Source organism: Xyrauchen texanus, chromosome 44 (assembly GCF_025860055.1).
Source record: "Xyrauchen texanus isolate HMW12.3.18 chromosome 44, RBS_HiC_50CHRs, whole genome shotgun sequence".
Classification (NCBI taxonomy): domain Eukaryota; kingdom Metazoa; phylum Chordata; class Actinopteri; order Cypriniformes; family Catostomidae; genus Xyrauchen; species Xyrauchen texanus.
In genome coordinates, this window is record NC_068319.1 from 21,092,470 (window position 1) to 21,115,335 (window position 22,866).

The following is a 22,866-nucleotide window of genomic DNA, read 5'->3' on the forward strand; positions in this document are numbered from 1 at the left end:
AACGCATAATCCATCCTTTTAACCACAGCCAGTTTAACCAACTTTCCCAACTTCCCCCCTACAGCTCTAATGAATTAAATACTATAATAAAGTTAAGACGTTAAGACTAAGTGCAACCTCCATTTGGCTTACTTGTCTGCCCCAATTGAGCTTGAAAGGAGATATAATTTGGCTTTATTAAATGCTCATAAATCCACACTGTATTATCCACATTTATGCAATGATGGTTGACATTAATGCAAAATAGTGTCTATTTTCATCACAGTGCTGTTCTCCGTCAATAAGAATTCAGAATGTCACATGTGTTTTGTAATCGTTGTCAATTCTTTGTCATTCTTTGCAGGCGTTTTGGAGGGAAAAGGGTTTCTCAGGGGAAATTGTGACTCGTCCCTTCAAGGACTGTCCTTTAAGTGTCACATTTGATGCCACCAGCCCCAGAGGCAGTCCTGCGCTTGTGGGGTTCATCTCTGGTGCGCAGGCCCATGACTGGTGCGACAGAGAGGTGAGAGACAGAGAGAAAGAGTGTTAGAGTGAGGAATAGAGAGAGGGAGAGAGAAGTTTACTATGTTAACAGCATATAGTAAGCAATATAGGGAGTGAGAAATGGGAAGAGGAAGTGAAAGATTTCAGGGGAATACTGTTACAATAATTTAAGAGGTTAAAATAGTGATATATATTGACAGTTAGTTGATCAAAAAACTACCAATGGAGAGTATAGCTGTCTGCATTTAACTGCGCTGATCGCACCACATTGATTTATTTTAGTTTGTCTTAACTGTACGTTTTCTTTCCTTTTTATTCCTTTTGATCAATTTTTATGTTCATAAGCATGAATTGTTCCTCATTCATTTTTTTGTTCATTAATAAGAGTTTTAATTCATTTTCTTTCTCTTTTTCCTGCTTATCTAAAGCACTTTAATTACCATTTTGAAATAAATGTACAATATAAATATACAGCGCTGAAAAGAATGAGTTCATTTAAATATGGTGCAGTGCTATTTCTGGGCTTTTAGCATCTTGTTAACCTGGATTGTTGATGGTTGATGAATAAAACACTGCTTTTGTGCTGAAATGCACTGTTTAGTGAATTTGCCCCTGTGTGTTTGTGCATGTGCAATAAAGAGCGAATTCGTTTACACAAAAGTGAAAACAAACATTTCAGATTAGTGAAATGTCCCAGCTGTTAAGGCAGTAGAGTTAAACTGGAAGCAATATCTCGGAAAACAACCATTTTCCACTCAGAGCCTTGAAACTGACTTTCATCTGACTGATAATGTGCCAAAATATCGATTTATCTGACACTCATCGCTAAATCAAACAAAGATGCACACACATCCTGTGTCTGGAACAGAAAATGCTACCCTAAAGCTAAAATCCATGAGCTCAAAATCAGATCAACTCATCAGAATTCCCTCTTTGAGATGGGCTGGACTGATAAACATGTTATTTAATTTATGGTAAAATCCCAGAGCATCAGTGGTCATGCATTATAGAGAGAACAGTTCTTTTCAGCCACTGTGGTTATGATCAATTCATTCATTATAAATCAAGGTTTAAGATGGACAAGCAAATCTTGTACTTGTCATCTAATATGACATTACATTTCTGCAATGTAGTTTTTTTCTACCTTTTTTACTTTACCTCCACAATGCAGTAAAACACTTGAATCAGTGTTTTTGATTTATTTTACAGTAAAAATGTCTAAACATCCTTAAAACAAGCTAATTTCAGAGAACATATCTTGAAATAAGTTTATATATATATATATATATATATACACACACACAAGCTACCTGTCATAAATTTTGAAACACTTGACTGAAATGTTTCTCATGATCTTAAAAACATTTTGATCTAAAGGTGTATGCTTAAATGTTTGAAATTAGATTTGTAGATAAAAAAAAAATATTGTACCACCATATTCATTTATTTTATTATAAAACTAAAATTTAATAAAAAAAATATTCTCACATTTTTAAATTGATGACTTGGACCAAATAATAAAGAAATCATCCCAGAGTGATACCTCAAGAAGCTGGTTGAGAAAATTTCAAGAGTACATGTCTGCAAATTCTTGGCAAAATGTTTTAAATTTAAATTTATTTTAGATTTTGTTTAGTCACAACATGATTCCATAGTTCCATTTATGTTATTCCATAGTTTTGATGGCTTTACTATTATTCTTAAATGTGAAAAAAAAATATATAATAAAGAATGTGGAAGTGTTTCATAATGTTTGACCGGTAGTGTATATGTATTATATAATATTGTTTAGGACCCCTCGTGCCGCCAAAACAGCACCAACCACAATTGTTCTCGCCACAATTGTACAGAGTGGTTATCTGAGTTACTGTAGACTTTGTCAGTTTGAACCAGTCTGGCCATTCTCTGTTGACCTCTCTCATCAACAAGGTGTTTCTGTCCACAGAACTGCCGCTCACTGGATGTTTTTTGTTTCCAGCACCATTCTGATTAAATTCTAGAGACTGTTGTGCATGAAAATCCCAGAAGATCAGCAGTTTCAGAAATACTCAAGCCAGCCCATCTGGCACTATGATGGAAATGCTTTGTTGATGTAAGAGGTCAACAGAGAATGGCCATGGACTGGTTCAAACTGACAAAGTCTACAGTAACTTGTGGCGAGAAGAATTGCATATCCGAATGATATTCTGAGATGCGGCTTGGCGCTGTTTTAACGGCTCGAGGGGGACCTACACAATATTAGGCAGGTGGTTTTAATGTTGTGGCTGAATTGGTGTATGTATTTTACAGATCTGAAATGTAGGTGGCAGTGTAATACTTTCATCAACAGACATTCAGTCTAATTTTCAGTTGTTTCATTGTTTCATTAAATATCTTAGCCAGTAAGTAGACTAGAAGATCAATCTAGATGTCTTTACAAAGCTGAGATCCTCTCCTTTGCATCATTATCATCAATAATTGAAAACATACTTTTCAGATTATTTGTTTTGCATACTTTTCCTTCTGGATGGAATATTTAATTCTGGACATCTACAGTAAGATATAACATTGGATTATTCAGCCAAGCAAGCTCACAGAAAAATAAACAATGGCAAATTTTTTCGAGAACTCCCTAAGGTATAAATATATATATATAGGTATAAATGTATATATATATATAGGTATTAAGTGTTTGGAGCATAAAAGAGATGTTTGTATTTGATGACTTACAGAAATGAAATTTCACTTTGTGATTCCTTTGAATATCTTTTGAATTGTGGTATTAGGGCATCAGAATTTACTGTAAAGTCACATTTCTGAGAATCAAAGTTTTCATTTGATATATGACTCGTTCATTTAGGTGCTATGTGAAGGACTTTTATTTTCATATAAATATTTCCACCTCATTTCCTCTTGTGGGCACTAGATTTCAACACAAAAGTTTTGAGGCCTTATTTTGTAATTTTAAGTATCATAAATGCAGAAATGGTTATCTCAGAAAAGTTCTGATTCTAAGCTATCAAGTGATACCTCATATGCCTGACTTATGTATACAGAGACTTTAACTGTTTAAGCATAAAAGTTTTTCACGATATAGCAGTTTAAGGGGTTGATCCTTTGAAGGTATTTTTAAAGATTTCCTGTTTCAGTGGCATGCACAAAATTAAAGGATTATAACTACAAAAAAGCAAAGAGGGTGAATTGTTTTGTTTCATTGTAAAGAAAACTTTTCTTTTTTTTAATGAGACTCTCAGGCTTAGAATCTGCTATAGATGTTTCTTATGCCACCCTGCAAACACACACACCCCTCCCCCCACCCGCTGTTAAGCTATAATTGTGTGCTGAGTTATGGTCAGGGACACGCAGATCAAGTAGAGTTGTGCGTAACATGCAGATGCCGGGTTTTATGTGTCCCCTAATATCTCCCACTCGTTGGAATAGTAACAGCAGGGGTGAACCACCCAGCTTGTTTCCACCCATAACTCATGGAAAACATGGACCAAAAATAGTTATTCGGATCAATAGATGATGGAGAACTGGCCCCAGCACATTTTATGGAAGCAAAGTTATGCTTTAACGGTTTTGGCCTTTTGTGATTTTAGAGTGTGATGTGAGAGATAAGTAAATTTGCTTTTTTGTGCTTATTACAGATGGAGGAGAGAAGAGAGGCTGTCATATCCAAACTGGTGAAGTATCTCGGCCCAGAGGCGTCCTCCTACATTCACTATGAGGAAAAAGTATGTGGTGAATTTCAGCCAATTGGTGTGTTGAGTCATAGGATGTGTAGTCTCTTCTTGCAAACTTTCCTCTATTGGGAATAATTGTTAAGTTCTAAGAAAGTGATCACCAAGCAGACAGTTTCAAGTGACTCCAGGATGATACCATAATATTGGTACTGGTATTGTATTTGACAGCCTTAAAAGTTAAGTATTTAATTTCTGTGCCATTAGCACAGAATTTATTTCATGAACACCCCACCCCCCGTAGAAGAATTTTTAACATTACACATTTTACATTTAAAGGTACATGTGACAATGTTCACAGTTAGGGCAAAGGAGGAAGTGGGAGACAGCAAATCAAACTCAAACGGTCTGTTTATTTCTATACTCAAAATTCACGCTTTTCATCAGACACACTTCAAATCATGCTTTTCAACGGACACAAATTAACACAGTCTCTTTCAGCTTATGCCTCTTAACTCACTCCATCTCACTGGCATCTGGCTCGCTCTTAAAGCCCGTCTCCACTCTCACTGCAATGACAAACAGCTATTATAGACAGTCATTGCCAGGTGATGATCCTTACTGTTCTCATCTCCTGATCTCGCTGTCAATTCACAAACCGGTGCTCAAACACGCCCCCACCACGACATACCCATATCGCCTGACTCAGGCTGGGGCCATCTGGCCTGCCTAGTACTTCACCCCAGTTTCTGGAGAGAAAGTCTGCAACAGCCATCTGAGCCTCTGTTCTGTGGACCACCTCGAACTGAAAAGTCTGAAGAGCCAGATACCAATGGGTGATCCATGCGTTGGAATTCACGAAATCCTTCATGCGATGGAGCCACTGTAGTGGGGCGTGGTCCGAACAGAGGGTGAAAGTCCTTCTCAGGAGGTTGTACCGAAGGGTGAGGACCTCCCACTTGATGGCCAGGTCACAAAGCACCACAAAGCTCAGCTTTCACCCATATAAAAGCCTGTTGGTGCGGCTCCAACCACTGGACCAGGTCTGGGGCTCAGTGGGCTGGTGACGTCTGAATAATTAGGCACAAACCTCCTATAATAGCCAGACATCCCCAGGAACTGTATCACTTCCTTTTTGGTCTTGGGTCTCGGGCAGGCCGCAACCACACGGTCTAATCAATTTGGGGGTACACCTACCCTTGACCCAAGTGGAACCCCAGATACAGTATTCCTCATAACCACCCCAAACGCTGTATATGCTGCTGCCAATCAATGTATATTACTGTGTATAATTATGTCATACATGTAGGTAGTGGCATACACAGAGTGCGTTCAGAAGCCTCGGCCCATAAGGTTGTTGCCGGGGCCCCAAACAAACTGAACGGAAGGGTAACGAATTGGTGTAAGCCAAACGGTGTGGAGAAGGCCGTTTTCTCATGGGACATTGGTATTAAGGGGATCTGCCATTAATCTTTTGTTAAATCCAGTGTTGAATAAAAGCAAGCCGCGCCCAACTGATCGAGCAGTTCGTCAGTACGAGGCATGCATATGATAGGTGTGGGTGAGGAAAAGGATTGATATTTAAGTCGTTTTTACTTTTTTATAATTCAAATTTTTTGTGCATATCACTACCTGCTGGGCTGGGTGGAGAAATTATATTTAAAAAAAAGGACTTAAATATTGAACTGTTTCACACCCACACCTATCATATCACTTCTGGAGATATATTTAATGTATGAATTTCTTTTATACTTCCTTGATGTGCTCTTTGGAGCTTAAAAATTTTGGTCACCATTCACTTGCATAGTGAGGACCTACAGCGCTGAAATGTTCTTCAAAAAGTCTTTGTTTGTGTTCAGCAGACGAAAGTCAAACACATCTGGGATAGCATGAGGGTGAGTAAATGATGAGTGAATTTACATTTTTTGAGTGAACTATCCCTTTAAAGAAAAAATATATTTAGAAATATAACAATTGGATGATATTATTACTACTCATTAATGTCACCTAATAGTTATATATTTAATTAGGGTGAGATTCCTATTATTAAATTTACTGCATTATTCACAGTTTAACCACAGTTTAATCACAATTAATATTGTAGTAACCATAATTGTATTAACCATGATTGTAGTAACCATGGTTATTGTTGTGGTTATTATGTTTTACTACAAATACCATGGTTATACTGTGATTAACGCAATAATTTTCATGATAGGAATCTCACCCTAATTAAATATATAACTATTAGGTGACATTAACACGTTAATCACAACGCATGGTTAAACAAAACCATATTTTTTTTTTACCAAAAAAGCATGTTAAACAAATATTATTACAACATTACATTGAAAATACATGTATACTAAATATACACTAATAAACTAGGAAATATTTGCACTTAAATATTTTGCTTTAAAAAAATAAGAAAAGTCCCTTTAAGGCTGTGTAGGGCTCAGAATTGATCAGTGAATCGTTTATGTGAATTAGGAAATGTAAAATGTAGTTGAGTTAGTGGCACAACTACTTTTAGTTAACTGCTCCCCAACACTAGTCTTTAATAGACCCAAATGTCAAAGAGTAAAGAAAGGCTGTCATATTCAGCCTTGTGAAGTACCTCGGCCCAGAGGTGTCCACCTACTACATTCACTACCAGGAAAAAGTATGTGTTGATTTTTAGCCAATAGGTGCGCTGACTCATATGATGTGTAATCATCATTCTTGCAAGCTTTCCTATATTGGGAATTTTGTGAAGTTCTGAGAAAGTGATCACTTAGTAGAAAGTTTCGATTGAAACTAGTTTGAAACCCTAAGGATTGTTGCTTCTGGTATTGTAGTTAACAACCTCAAAGCAATGACTTGTTACTGCATATTTAACGGTGATACGAGAATGTATTTTGACATTGAATAAATTACACACTTCACCTTTAAAGGAGCACTCAGTTGTTTTTTCCACATTAGAAAAGTTTAACTCTACTAAAGACATTAATTGTAATTTTGCAATATATGTAGGAAATCATGACAACTCACATTAAAGTGAAGACTCATATCAGTAACATTATTAAAGGTGTTTTATTCTACAGGAAGAGGGTCCGCACGTGGGGGCTGCCATGTTAGAATCACATGACCAGCTGAATACTATTCGCTTAATCTCAGTAACCGTCCAGTTATTTGACACTTTCACTCACTGATTAAAGTAATCATGGCTGACTGTGAACACTAAATTTCTACAATGACATCTGAAACTGAAAACTATTGAATATAAATTATGCTGCATACAAGCCGCTAGGTGTCAAGTCCAAGATGACACAAAGACAAAAGATAATGAGTGCACCTTTAAAGGTACATTTACCCTGAACTCTTTTATATTTCATAGTAACTCAGTTCCAACAAACTTTGACAATCATGACACTGTGTAGTCTTGAATCCAAATGTCAACTCTCTCAGTTTGTGGAACCAATTCTCACTTTAAACATACAGTAAATCACTCCTGAATGAGTCAGCATGTAAAAATACAACACATTGTCCCGAAGCTGGCATAAAACCTATTAAGAACATCCAGAGTTCAGCACCTCTGTCCCAGGTCCCCATAGCCATTCGGCTCTGACAAGTTTATGTGTGATATTTGCCACAGGCGTCAACTGAAATGGAAATCACTGCATCAGCCTTGATTCCACTCTGGCCAAAAAGCTGAGAACCAGTCCTCCGCTTTGTCTGAAATGCACCATTTTACAAAGGAAATGGGAACTTATTCCCCCTGAGAGGTAAAAAGGCGCTATAGATGGAAGGCGTAATTGAGATTGACAAATGGGCACATTGGTTTGACAACCATCAGCTTCAACAGTATGTTAACATCTTTCTGTCTTGGTGTGAAAGGGGTGTCGGCCCACTTTAGCACTAAGTGAAAATGGAGAATAGCCTAAAGCATTTCTTGGTTGGTGAAAGGAGAGAGCAGGAGTGGATGAGGGGCCTTATGATGCCAATTTCACATGAGTAGCAGTTTGAGGAAGGATATATATTTCCTTTACGTCCATAGAATTACCCACAGAGCACTTAAATGTCCCGTGAACTGGGCTTATGGGTGCAATATACAAAGCTTGGAATAATACAAAGGTTTAAAAGACTCCATAGAGGCCTCTGTGTAACATCATGAATTGAAAAGTACCGTGCATAAACTCCAGAAAACCTCCAGATGGTGTTTAATGCATATGGTGCAAATGAGCTGAAGCACATTATTTTAAACTAAGTTTAGCCTCCCTTAAATGCTTTAAATAATTGAGGAGTAAACACAACGTAATTTCATGTCATTTATAAGAGGGGTAAAAAAAATTTTTTTTTATCGATTTTCACACAAGTGTTTTTTAGCATTTAGCAGACGCTTTTATCCAAAGAGATGTTGAGATGGTATCAGCAGATCGTGTTAAGGTTGGAAGCTCTTTCCACCACAGTGGAAAAGAGAAAGTGAAAGATTGTGAAATAGACTTTGAACCTCTATGTGATGGGACCACCAGGAGCCTCTTGTTCATAGATCACAGAGACCGAGTTGGGGCATAGACCTGGAAAAGTAAATTGGAGGAAGAGGGTGCGGTTCCATTGGCTGTCTTTAAGGCCAGAGTCAAAGCCTTGAATTTAATGTGGGCAGCTACATGTAGCCAGTGGTAGCCAGCTGAGGTGTGTAATTTTCGATGTTAAAATACTTTTTCCTGTCCCAGCTTAATATGCAGAGACAACTTGAAGTAAGCATTCATTGGTAGATTTTCCTGAAATGTGTAAATGTTGTGGTACTGTAGTGATATCGAAGCATTGCTGTATACACACTATTTGGAATATATGAAAATGCAGTTGTCACTATCTGCATTTTTCAGCAGTTAATATAGTTGTAGAATGCATTTGTCACTCCTGTATATGACAGAACTGTGTGTGTACAGAACTTAAGCACTCGAAGGTGAACTGACATTCATGTTTAGTGTGTATGTAGGAAAAAAGTTGTAGAAGGACCACAGTGGAAATAGGTGCCTGACTTTTGTATTAGTTTTTTTCTTTGCAATGGGCTTTTGAATTTATTTTGATAAATCAATGTAAAAGTAATAATAATAATAAATTTTATTTGTAATGCACTTTACACATGAAGGAACATATCTCAAAGTGCTACAGGTGCACAGGTAAAAAACAAACAATAAAAATAGATTAAAACACTTAATAACAAAATTAAGAACAATTGGTGACAACAAAACAGGATATGTTTTAAGAAAAAGCATTTAAAAATAAGTGGGTCTGTAATTTATTTTTAAAAACCTCTATAGACTGTGGCGCCCTCAGGTGATTAGGGAGAGCATTCCACATACTGAGGCGCAGCTACCTGGAAGGCCCTATCTCCCATAGTACGGAGTTTGGACTTAGGAACCTGGAGTTTGTGGCTGTCAGAAGAGCGGAGATGTCGGTGTGGATTATGCAAAGTAATGAGTTCTTTAAGGTACACTGGTGCGCTACCGTAGACACACTGATAGGTCAGGAGACAGATCTTATAATCAATCCTGAGTCTAACAGGGAGCCAGTGAAGTTTTTGGAGGATGGGTGTGATGTGCTCAATTTTGCGAACCCCCATCAGGACCCTGGCAGCGCAGTTCTGAATGTACTGCAATCTTTGTATGCTCCTGCCAGGGATCCCAACAAGTAGTGAATTGCAGTAGTCAAGCCTGGAGGAGACAAAGGCATGCACCAGCATCTCTGCATCAGAAAAAGAGAGGGAGGGGCGGAGTTTGGAAATGTTCCGGAGATGAAAAAGTGCAGTTTTACAGGTGTGTTGGATGTGAGTGTTAAATGATAGGTGGGCGTCAAATCGAACCCCCAAGTTTATTATAGAGGACGTCAAAGAAATATCATGGCCAGCAAATGAGTAGACTGTCAGGGGGGAAGATCGGAGTTGGTGTAGGGTCCCAATGAGGAGACCTTCAGTTTTGGTGCTGTTTAACTGGAGGAAGTTATCCGTCATCCATGCCCTTGTCTCCTCCAGGCAAGCATTTAAAGTGGAGAGTGAAGGTGTAGATGATATGGGGTCCAGCTTGACATAGAGCTGAGTATCATCAGCATAGCAATGGAAGGCAACGCCATGCTTGCTGATGATGTGGCCCAGTGGGAGCATATAAATGGAAAAGAGAGTAGGGCCGAGAACAGAGCCCTGGGGCACTCCACAAGTAACTGTGTAGGGCCTCGACCTGGCTCCCCCCAGGGTCACATACTCAACTCTATCAGTCAGGTAGGATCGAAACCATTGAAGTGCTGTATGTGAGATGCCAATGAAGTGTTGCAGACGATGGAGTAAGATGGTGTGGTCAACAGTGTCGAAGGCGGCTGTGAGGTCCAAGAGAATAAGGAGAGATGGAGAGCCCTGGTCAGCAGCCACAAGAAGATCATGGAAAAAAAAAGTGACTGGAAACGAAGAGTGTCGGTTAAAAATTATCCGAGCCAGATACATAAGGGCCATTGTGCACCACACATTTGGCCTTGTCTCTTGCTATATTAGTTGTGTATTGTAAATTCTATGGTTTTACATTTGAAATGGATTGGACTACATCTTTGTATTTAACTTTCTAAAAAAAAAAAGAGGAATTATGGTTACGTTAATAATGGATAACTGTAATTATATTATTCAAATTGTTATACAAAGGCGACACATTTCAACAATAAAGCTCCTTGAGATATTACAACTTTGTATCTTATGCAAGGTCAATGGAAGTATTCTTAATGTTTGAAACATTCTCAGGGGCTTTAAAAGGATAGTTCACCCAAAAAAGAAAATTCTCTCATCATTTACTCACCCTTATGCCATCCCAGAAGTGTACAACTTTCTTTTGCTGAAGGAACTCGATCTTCTCTTGAACAAGCATAGGAGTGCTGGTGAAAGTGTTGATATATTGTAAGAAAGGACTTAAATAAAGATCTGTTCCTTGCCCACATTTATCATATCACTTTTGAAGAGATGGATTTAACAACTGTCATATTAATTACTTATTATGCTGCCTTTATGTGCTTTTTGGAGCTTCCAAAAGAGAATCCCTTTCAAGATTTATTGCATTGCTGGTTTAGCTTGTATTACCTTCGTAGAATTTACTGGAAAAATGAAGAATATTCAACATTAACCATATTTCCTACTTAGGATCAGTGTATTTTATATTGTGATGAATTTCTGCAGGGCTCTAGAGATGAAAAATGCTAGCATAATTTAATGAAATAATTTTTTTTTATTACATGAACTGAACAACTGTAGGAAAATATTTGAGGAATCCACAATGAATTCTTAAATGAATAGTTCATTCAAAAATGAAAATGGTGTCTCCATTTACTCCATTGACAGTTAATAGTGACCATGTTTGTCAAGTTTTAAAAAGGACAAAACATAAAAGCACCATTTAAGTAGCCAGTACTTTTTATATACTATGTTTATTGCACACTGTCTATTTTGGCCACCTTACGAGCAGAGATTTCCACTCTGCTACTCAGAGACGCGATATAGCCTGTCCCTCCAGCCGAGATGAAGAAGGGTTTCTACAGCCCTTACTTCATCGTACCCAAAAAAGGTGGTGGGTTGCGACCCGTCTTGGACTTCGCGAGTTCTCAACTGGACATTACACAGACTCCCATTCAGAATGCTCACGCAGAGGCGAATTCTAACCTGCATTCGGCATCAAGATTGGTTCGCGGCTGTAGACCTGAAGGATGCGTACTTCCATGTCTCCATTCTGCCTCGACACCGACCCTTCTTAAGGTTTGCGTTCGCCAGCCAGGTGTATCAGAACAAGGTTCCTTCCCTTCGGCCAGTCACTGTCCCCTCGCGTCTTCACCAAGGTCGCAGAGGCAGCCCTTGCCCCGCTACGGGAAGTGGGCATCCGCATACTCCACTACCTCGATAACTGGCTCATCCTAGCGCACTCTAGAGAGTTACTTGCCCACGGCACCTCCTTAGCAGACATCTGCAGAGCGGCGGGCTGGGAAACACCCAACACCTTTGCTAGGTTCTACAATCTCAGGGTTGAGTCAGTCTCGTCCCGTGTTTTGACAGGTCCGAGCTGGTAGAACTTGGTAATACGGAACAACCGACCGGGTGTTCCGCCTGCACCTTCCGCCCTTCACCAAGCTGATCCAGTGTGCCTTCTCTCCCAGGTGAGCCAACAAGCTCTCGTTTCCTGGATGCTCTTCCTCCCTAGCTCTCTGGCCGCAGATTCAGCAGAGGAATTCACCGCCAGACCCACCACGAGTCGAGTGCTCCGTGTTGGTCTTGGACTCCACAGGTAACTCCCTGTGACTTATTTTCTGCGGTACGGTCCCCCCACTGGCAGGACCCGCGTCTCCCTTGGGCAGTCTTCGCTGTCCCCCGGTCGCCGTGTCTGTAGAAACTCCTCCTTTGTCAGGCAGGATCTACCACCGCACCATGTCCCCAAACCCTTGTTATTAATGACATCTGTGGCCGTTAAGTGAACTGCAGCCAGCTACCTGTTGCTCGTATCTTGCAATTCGTCAGCATTAGCAGGCAAGATCAAGTTAGCTAAAATTACACAGATAATTCCTTATGGCACTATATTTCACATGCTTTGCAGTGATGTAAGCTTACCTGTCCAATAAGAAGAACGCCAATTCAGGGTCAGTTTTCATCCCCAAAAATGAACAAAGGTCCCTCCAGGAATCAAATGCCCTGGCGATGTTCACTCTAGTTTTCGCTCAACCACGACCACGATCACGTTCCCGCTTAGCCAGATGGGATTCAGTAGATAAATGTTTTTGTTTTAGTTTTTTTGGCTCACTCGAAATTTGTGTAGGAGTCGGTGTTGTGCTGGGAGCTGGATGTTTGCTGGATTCCATCTCTAAGATAACGTTACCTTGTGTTGCAGTTTGTTGTCGCTGTTTAATAGCGGAAGGGAAGCTATTATTGTCTGAGGCAATGCTCTCGGGAGCACGCATAAACGTCACATCCTTTGGATTTTCCCGGCAAAAGCGACCCACTCCCTTCGCATGAAAATCAGTTTACAGGATTCTAACTGCTTTGTATGAGATTTAAGAGCTGCAGCGTAGGGGACAATTTTCTGCGAAAATGGCACAAAATGTTAATTGTTGTCTGTGTTTGTTGTAATGTTTTCAGGATTGGGCTAAAGAGGAATATAGTGGAGGTTGTCCTGTGAATGTGATGGCTCCTGGGATGTTGACGTATTACCACCCGAGTCTTCGAAAGCCCTTCGGCAGGTAAACCACTCCATTATGCTGGCCAAATCTCTTCATGTTATACAAAGCCTGTTTCCAACACCCCAAACCACTTCTCTGGCCTTGCCTACGGATCCCCTTGCCTTCAACTAGCAGATATTGCCTGCAGATATTGGGCCTCATTCACTAACTGTGTACGTGGTGTTTGTGCAAACATTTACATGACACCAAGATTCATCGATATGTTCGCACTTACATTTTTAGTTTAGGTCTACATTTCAAGTTTAGGATAACATTTTGAACCAACTCAAACACACATACACAAACATCACAGATCATAATCTCAGTAGAACAAGGGTAAGAACAAATGTGTGTTTGCACCAGTTTGGAATCCAGGAGAAATGTTCTGTCCATATGAACACTTGCATGGAATTATTAGTGAAACCAGTGAGTGTAAAAGTATAAATGCTCAATTCATTATGAAACACAAAGGTTTTCCAAACCCAAGGACTAGATGTCATAAGGACAGCACTCTCAGGGAAAACGTCTTGCAACCTATATGAAATGGGCTTGTTTTAGTGATTGACAGGGCTGAACTAATGCTCACCCTTGGAGAACGTTGGGTAGGGAGACAGAAAGAGAGAGAGAAGGAGAGTGCTTAAGTCGAGGGGGAGCTATGCATTTACATAATAGAATTAAATCCATAGAGAGCAGAACAAGCTCATCATAAAATGGTAGTGAGGCATGTACGGACTCTCTGTTCTGTCTGGAACCTGTGCGTGCAATGAGCCCTTACCTGAAGGAGGCCTGCAATCTACCCTTGACCCACTTAGAAGCAGACGAGATGTTGAAGCTACTGTTCTTTTAAATGCTTCATGACGTCATTCAGATGCACTGAACCCCCATCCATTCTTTTGTATAGCTACTAAATATTTTAAAGAGTTTTAATAGATGTAAATAATTAAAAGGAATAAAATATGATTTAATGACTTACCTACTAGCACAAAAGTCTCAAGGAGTTTTCCCGCTCTAGAATTGGTATATTTATTTTCCCATGTTTTATTCCTAATTTGTGATCCATATACAATATACTACTGTACATTGGCCCAAAAATTATTTCACATTTAAGAGTCACATTTAAAAAAAAATTTATTTTATTGCATGAGATAACAAAATATCAATACCTTTTCTCTGAAATAACTTCACATTTCTTGCTAAGGTGATTTTTGGTGGATGTATGAATTCAGTTTCCCTCAAGTTCACTCAGTTGCCCTAGAAAGATAATCAAAAGTGTAGTTCATCACATTACCTTTGGGCATGTTTCACCAAGTTTGACACCAGAATTTGACCTAACAACTTCTGTATATGAAATGTTTTACTAGCAAAGTGTTTGTGTTATATGAAGTGTTTTATATTTTGTTATATAATGGAAAAATTAATCATTTATACATTTTAAGTGTGGCTTAATTGTCCAATTACCTTTTGGGGCCACTGTATATCCACATACAATATATATAGCATAAGACTCTAATGCATAGCCTACATTTTTACTCCTGCAATGCGGGATGTGAATAGGTGATTTCGAACATTCTCAAACTGTGCATTGATGCGGATGAGCTGATCAGAGTGTGTGCAACACAAAGAGTGTGGCAAAAATCTTAAGTGATTGAGAGCAAACAGAATAATATACTACCTTTTTCAAAGTAAGCATCTAGATGCACAATTTCACGAGGGCAAGCTTTGAGAATAGCCTGCTTTTCAGACACTGTATTCAACACTTGGTTTTGATGCATCAATAATGTAATCAGTCTGACAGGATTTCCATGTACTTCTAGACAGATGGGAGAAGATCTAAAGTTAAAATTTCCAGTAGAAATATCTAAACATCCTTAAAACATGATGGATTTTCTTGAGAAGCAAAGCCAATAAATACTTGTGGTTGAGAAAATGCTGTATCTTAAATAATTTTCTTTATTTTTCATGCCATTCCAAAATATATATATATTTTTTAATATTTTTCCCATTGCCAAATATTTTATTTATTATTATTATTATTATTGTTGTTGTTTTTGTTGTTGTTGTTATTGTAAAGCTAGTAAGTATAAATCTAACAATATTCATAAAACAAGAAAAAAAAGTTTGCGAATGGAGTAAGTAAAATAAACTTTATTCAAGATATATTTTCTAAAATAAGTCTTGTTATTTTCCATGATTTTTCTTCTCAAAGTAATGTATCTCGTTTTAAGGATGTTTAGATATCTTAATTGGAAAACAAGACAAAAATACTGATTAAAAAGGGCCAGTCAAGAGACTGATTAGGGTTTTGCAGCACTATATTTTATCTTGACAAATTTATATTACTCAATGTTTAGTTGCTCACTAAAAAGATTATTGTGATGAGGAGGAGGGCGGTTCCAGGCCATGAGTCCGCACTGCCAGCCCCCAATCGTGCTAATCAGCCAAGGAGAGGGATAGGGCCGAGCCAGATTCGGCAGTTCGTGAGAAAGAGAGCCACAGATAAAATATAAAATATATAAAATCAGTATTTTTGTCTTGTTTTCCAATGTGCTCCTCGGCTGATTAGCCCAATTGGGGGCTGGCCGTGCGGACTCATGGCCCGGCCCCGCCCTCCTCCTCATCACAATTATGTTCCTCACAACCCTTAAGCTTGTACTCAAGTTTGCTCAATCCTGAAAAAACTTTAGAGGGAACATTGGTGCTACTTGGATAGTTTGGTTTGATCAAACGTGGTACTTTGTTTTTGAAGTTTGAGAACCACTGCACCATACTGTTAGAGATTATGTTCTCGATTGTGCTTGATGCTCACATGCTGTATTTCCTGAGTTAGAAACACATCTCTTGCATTCCACAGAGGCTGGAATATAAACCAAAATCTCTTTCATGCCTTAGTGATTCATACAGACAAAGAGCATAGGTGAAAAGCACTGTGGATAAATGATATCCCTGGGGGCCTTCATGCACAACTAAGTCTATGCATCCATAATGCATAAAGAGTAAACAGGGTGGTTGATGGGAAATGGCCTTGCAAAGAGAATATGTTGTGGAATGCTGGGCTAAAAAACAGTAAGCATTTTTAATGTATGAAACCAATTGGACAGTATTTCTGTTTAATTCCCAATATACAGGAAATAACAATCCTTGTCTGCTGGAGGATGTCTGTACTGTTTATACAGTTCTACAGTATTTTTACAAGTTACACAATAATCTGCTTCTATTAAAGATATAAAGATTGTTCTGGACTTTTATTTGCTATCTAAGGCCTTTGAACTGTCATTGGCATTCTTAGCCAAACAGTCATGAATGCCATTGGCATAAAGCACAAGTCTTAGTTTGATTTAATTAACTAAGTTACACGTTAATCATATTGACATGCATTAACCGTGAATACAAATATTTGCATTATCTCTAACCTTGACATTTTTCACATAACAGGGCTTGGTACACAGTCTTGTAGTGTACTGGTTCTCAATTGGTGGGTTATGACCTAAATATGAGTTGCAGGTCTGTTCTGATAGGGTCGCGAACATCAGAGAAAAACACAAATAATAACATTTATTAATCAACCTGTAAAAATGCTTCTTTCATATACTTTAGAGGCCTTAATACTTAATACAATCAAATACTCTCTTCCTCGAAAACCAATAGCAAAACTAGGCAAGTTAAAAGAAACCGCAACCTAGACTACTTTAAATACGGGTTAGTTAATGTACTGTTTTTACAAACCACAATGTATATTGTGCTGTGATCAGTGTTGGGTAGATGACTGCTGAAATGTAATCTGGTACTGATTACATATTACATGACTGAAATAGTAAACAGTAACCTAGTCTTTTAGATTACCCTTTTTAGGTAATCTAATCTGATTACTTTTTGATTACTTATTGCATTTTATGATGAAATCTAATCATTAATTTTAAATGTATTAAAGGGATTGTTCACCCAAAAATGAAACCTGTGTCATCATTTACCCTTATGTCATTTTCAAACCAATATGATTTATGAGTGTGGAACACAAGAGAAATTATGAAGTGAACAGTGATTAGTGTTGATAGGTAATGTAATCAAGAATGGGATTGTGTAATCTGTAAAAGTATCTGTAATCTAAATGTAATCTAATCATAATTACTTGAGTTCATAATCCATATAACATGTAATCTGTTTCTACCCAACACTGCTACCGAGAAACCAACAACTTTCAAAAAACTTTTTGAAATAAACACTCAATACTTTCCCAAATGAATGGGCCAATGAAATTCATGGTAATATTAAAAAGGTCAATGTTTGAATTTAAAGGGCTAGTTCACTCAAATATGGAAATTATGACATTATTTACTCAATCTCATGAAGTTCCAAACTCATATTAGTTTAATTCTTTCATGGAACACAAGTTATTTTGAAGAATGTTGACACTGCTCTTTTGTGTTTCCATACAATGAAAGTGAAAGCATTAACATTCTGCCTAAAATCTCCTTATGTATTCTACACAAGAAAGAAGGACATACATATTTGGAACAACATAAGCGTGAGACAGCATTGTAATTTTTGAGTAAACTATTCTTTTAAGTCATTTTTGTAACTTTTATATTACAATCACTACAGTGTTGACTTGCCACTTGAGATCCAGTAGGGGTTTTTAAGTATACAGGAAGTAATAACTGTTCATTTTACTTTCAGTTAACTTGTCCACATCACTTTTTTCAGGATTCATTGGGCAGGCACAGAGACGGCTACCAAATGGTGTGGCTACCTCAGTGGTGCAATTCAGTCTGGTCAGCGGGCGGCTATGGAGGTTCTGGCTCAGATGAGCCCTACATCTCTGTCTCTGGAAGAACTCGAGGAAGTGCGAGCTTCCCAGAAATACCGTGACCCAAGAATGGATTCAAAGTGCAAGTCGTCCAACTCTTACCGCTTACTTGGTGTGGTTATGGCTGCAGCTACACTGGTGACTGCTTGCCTCTTGGCCAAATCTCAACTAGGACTTGAGTGGATTTAATAGAATATCATTTAGATCTGGGATTTGATGGTGAACAGTATGGCTATGCTGTTCCACAAGCTACACCAGCACCAAGCCAGCATAAACCATCTTGGCAAGCATAAAAATGTATTCTGGTCTAAGCTGGTCATTTCAGCAGGGTTGTAATTTAGAGCTTAAAGAAATAGTTCATCCAAATATTCTGATTCTCTCATAATTTATTCACCCTCATGATATCCCAAACTGGAACACAAACAAAGATATTTATTAAGGATGTATGAGCTGTTTGCATCCATACAATGATTGTATACAGATAATGTAAATCAAACAATGTAACCTCCAATAAGGACATAAAAGCAGCCTAAAAGTAATCCATACTCAAGTTGTTTAATCTTTTGCAGAGATGCAATTGCTTTGGGTGAGTAACAGACCAAAATGTATGTCTTTGTTCACTATAAATCTTGACATCCGGCCGATTGTAACACACTGCAGGCTTCAAGACGGTGATTCTTTGGCACTGCACATGGTTTCCAGGTACTGTTTCATTATACATCACTAAAACGTTGCATTTTAATTTCCTAGTTTTATCATCAACCTTTTGGCAACCTCAGTACATTTTAAATTTATCCCCCCAAAAAAACAACCCGTGACTATCATTTTAATTTGCATCTGCATTTTCAAAATAGCTCAACAGGGCGTGAAACCACGAACCTGGCAATACGGTGTCTGGTTTTTGTAGAGAGCTTAATGCCATAAACGAAAGGAAGTATGCAAATGAGCTTCTCTCAGAAACCTGCCAAGGATACTACAGATATCAATATTTATAGAGAATAAGAACTTTTGGTTTGTTTCTCACCCAAAGCAATCATATCACTTCAGAAGACATGGATTAAACCACTCAAGTCATATGGATTACTTTTATGCTCCCTTTATGTCCTTTTTGGAGCTTGAATGTTTTGTACTCCATTGATTTGCACTGTGTGGACAAACACCTCATACATTCTTTAAAACAGTGAATCCCAACCGGAGAGAGGCTACTTAAGCAGGTTCCAGGGGGTACGCAAAAAGAATTGGATTTTGCTATGTTGAAATTATAAAACAAAATGTATGGCTTAAAATAAAAATAACATGGATTAGGGCTGGGTAAAAATGTAGATTTACTAATTAATCATGATCTTTATTTGAACAATCTCGATATCCATTCTTAAAATCGTAAGATCTGTCTTGTAATAAAGTTAAGCAGTTGTTTTGATTCATCCGTGTAATGTGTTCAAAGATGAGATCCATGCAATCCATTTGTTTAATATCCTTTACCATCATTTGATTAAAAACAACAACAATGAAAATTTAATAATAATAAAGAAGCCGTGTGACTCGTTAATATTCGCTCAAGCAAAAGGTAGGAAACTTAAAGAGACAGTAACGTGTTTGTGTTTGTTTTACATATCAGTGTAAATAGGACAAATTGTGCATGCAAATAATAAACATGCAGGCCTAATATATATATATACTTTTGTCTACATGTTTATTGTTTAACTAAAATGATAGAAAACTAATGATAAAATAAAATGTGTTTAATTATAATTGGTATAATATATATATATATATATATATACTGGCAGAATAATGTACAGATTTTGCTGTTTTCAAAGGAAATTGGTACATTAATTCACCAAAGTGGCATTCAACTGATCACAAAGTATAGTCAGGACATTACTGAAGTAATAAACAGCACATCACTATTTGAAAAAAGTCATTTTTTATCAAATCTAGACAGGCCCCATTTCCAGCAGCCATCACTCCAAAACCTTATCCTTGAGTAATCATTCTAAATTGCTAATTTGATACTAGAAAATCACTTGCCATTATATAAAACACAGTTGAAAGCTATTTGGTTCATTAAAAGAAGCTCAACGTTTTCTTTGTGTTAAGTATGCAATAGACTGGCATGTCTTAAGGTCAATATTGGGTCAAAAATGGCAAAAAATTAACTCATCAGTCAATCATATTTTGAGGAATGAAGGCTATACGATGCTTGAAATTGCCAAAACTGAAGATTTCATACAAAGGTGAACACTACAGTCTTCAAAGACAAAGCACAACTGTCTCTAACAAAGACAGAAAGAGATGTGGAAGGCCAGATGTACAACTAAACAAGAGGATAAGTACATCAGAGTCTCTAGTTTGAGAAATAGATTCATCACATGTCCTCCGCTGACAGATTCATTAAATGCTACCAGTTTCATGTACAACAGTAAAGAGAAGATTCAGGGGTGCAGGCCTTATGGGGAAAATTGCAAAGAAAAAGCCACTTTTGAAACAGAAAAAGAAAAGGTTAGAGAGGACAAAGAAACACAGATATTGGACAACAGATAATTGGAAAAGAGTGTTATGGATCTTAACCCCATTTAGCTTTTGTGGGATCAGCTAGACCGTAAGGTGCGTGAGAAGTGCCCGACAAGACAGCCACATCTATGGCAAGTGCTACAGGAAGTGTGGGGTGAAATGTCACCTGAGTATCTGGACAAACCGACAGCTAGAATGTCAAGAACCTGCAAAGCTGTCATTGCTGCACGTTGAGGATTTGTTGATGAGAATTGGTTTAAGTTCTGAATTTTTTGTTTTGTTTGTTTGTTTGTTTTTTCTCTAATTGTAATAGTAATTTTTCACTTTATTAATGTCCTGAGTATACACTGTGATCAGTTGTATGCAACTTTAGTAAATAAAAGTTGCAATTTCTTTCCAAAAGAGCAAAATCTGTACATTATTCCAAACATTTGTGCACCTGTGTGTGTGTGTGTGTGTGTGTGTGTGTGTGTGTGTGTATATATATATACACTCACCTAAAGGATTATTAGGAACACCATACTAATACTGTGTTTGACCCCCTTTCGCCTTCAGAACTGCCTTAATTCTACGTGGCATTGATTCAACAAGGTGCTGAAAGCATTCTTTAGAAATGTTGGCCCATATTGATAGGATAGCATCTTGCAGTTGATGGAGATTTGTGGGATGCACATCCAGGGCACAAAGCTCCCGTTCCACCACATCCCAAAGATGCTCTATTGGGTTGAGATCTGGTGACTGTGGTGGCCATTTTAGTACAGTGAACTCATTGTCATGTTCAAGAAACCAATTTCAAATGATTCGAGCTTTGTGACATGGTGCATTATCCTGCTGAAAGTAGCCATCAGAGGATGGGTACATGCTGGCCATAAAGGGATGGACATGGTCAGAAACAATGCTCAGGTAGGCCGTGGCATTTAAACGATGCCCAATTGGCACTAAGGGGCCTAAAGTGTGCCAAGAAAACATCCCCCACACCATTACACCACCACCACCAGCCTGCACAGTGGTAACAAGGCATGATGGATCCATGTTCTCATTCGGTTTACGCCAAATTCTGACTCTACCATCTGAATGTCTCAACAGAAATCGAGACTCATCAGACCAGGCAACATTTTTCCAGTCTTCAACTGTCCAATTTTGGTGAGCTCTTGCAAATTATAGCCTCTTTTTCCTATTTGTAGTGGAGATGAGTGATACCCGTGGGGTCTTCTGCTGTTGTAGCCCATCCGCCTCAAGGTTGTGCATGTTGTGGCTTCACAAATGCTTTGCTGCATACCTCGGTTGTAACGAGTGGTTATTTCAGGCAAAGTTGCTCTTCTATCAGCTTGAATCAGTCGGCCCATTCTCCTCTGACCTCTAGCATCAACAAGGCATTTTCAGCCACACGACTGTCGCGATACTGGATGTTTTTCCCTTTTCACACCATTCTTTGTAAACCCTAGAAATGGTTGTGCGTGAAAATCCCAGTAACTGAGCAGATTGTGAAATACTCAGACCGCCCGTCTGGCACCAACAACCATGCCACGCTCAAAATTGCTTAAATCACCTTTCTTTCCCATTCTGACATTCAGTTTGGAGTTCAGGAGATTGTCTTGACCAGGACCACACCCCTAAATGCATTGAAGCAACTGCCATGTGATTGGTTGATTAGATAATTGCATTAATGAGAAATTGAACAGTTGTTCCTAATAATCCTTTAGGTGAGTGTATATACACACACACAGAGAATATTTATATATAAAATGATATTTAGTGTTTGGTACACATCTTTGCTTTTGTGTCGATGTAGGGGTACTTGAGCTTTACTGATGGTGCTGTGGGGGTTATTTTGGCAATATTTTGGGAAACACTGCTTTAAAATATTTTCATTTGTGTTCCGCAGAAAAAAGTCATTCAAATTTTAGATGGCATGAAGGTAAGTGGTTGATGAAAGAATTATAATATTTGGGTGAACTATTCCTTTTAACAAGCATCAATATTTTTCCAATTGGACTATAATAAAACATCGTCATAATTAATTTCTATAGCAGTGTTTCCCAGAATTCTGTTTTTGCTCCTCTGCAGAATGTCCCTAATTGATCCTAACTACATATACTGCATATAAATACTATTTAGCTAACATTTAATTGTTTTTGAAAGATTAAAAAAAAATATTTTTTGATTATTTTTTTATTAAAACATCTTTTA

The 22,866-nt window shown here is 38.1% G+C and overlaps 1 protein-coding gene across 1 annotated transcript in view; it reads left to right on the plus strand.

The window, feature by feature from the left end:
• The window catches only part of si:ch211-127i16.2 (probable flavin-containing monoamine oxidase A), a 50,320-nt gene extending 28,390 nt beyond the window's left edge, over nucleotides 1-21,930 (plus strand). Inside the window, exons 9-12 of the mRNA XM_052117529.1 lie at nucleotides 344-502; nucleotides 4,113-4,199; nucleotides 13,279-13,379; nucleotides 18,060-21,930. Of these exons, the coding sequence (XP_051973489.1) occupies nucleotides 344-502; nucleotides 4,113-4,199; nucleotides 13,279-13,379; nucleotides 18,060-18,351 (639 nt within the window). The 3' untranslated portion in view covers nucleotides 18,352-21,930. The remainder of the gene's footprint in view (nucleotides 1-343; nucleotides 503-4,112; nucleotides 4,200-13,278; nucleotides 13,380-18,059) is intronic.
• The last annotated feature ends 936 nt before the right edge of the window (nucleotides 21,931-22,866 follow it).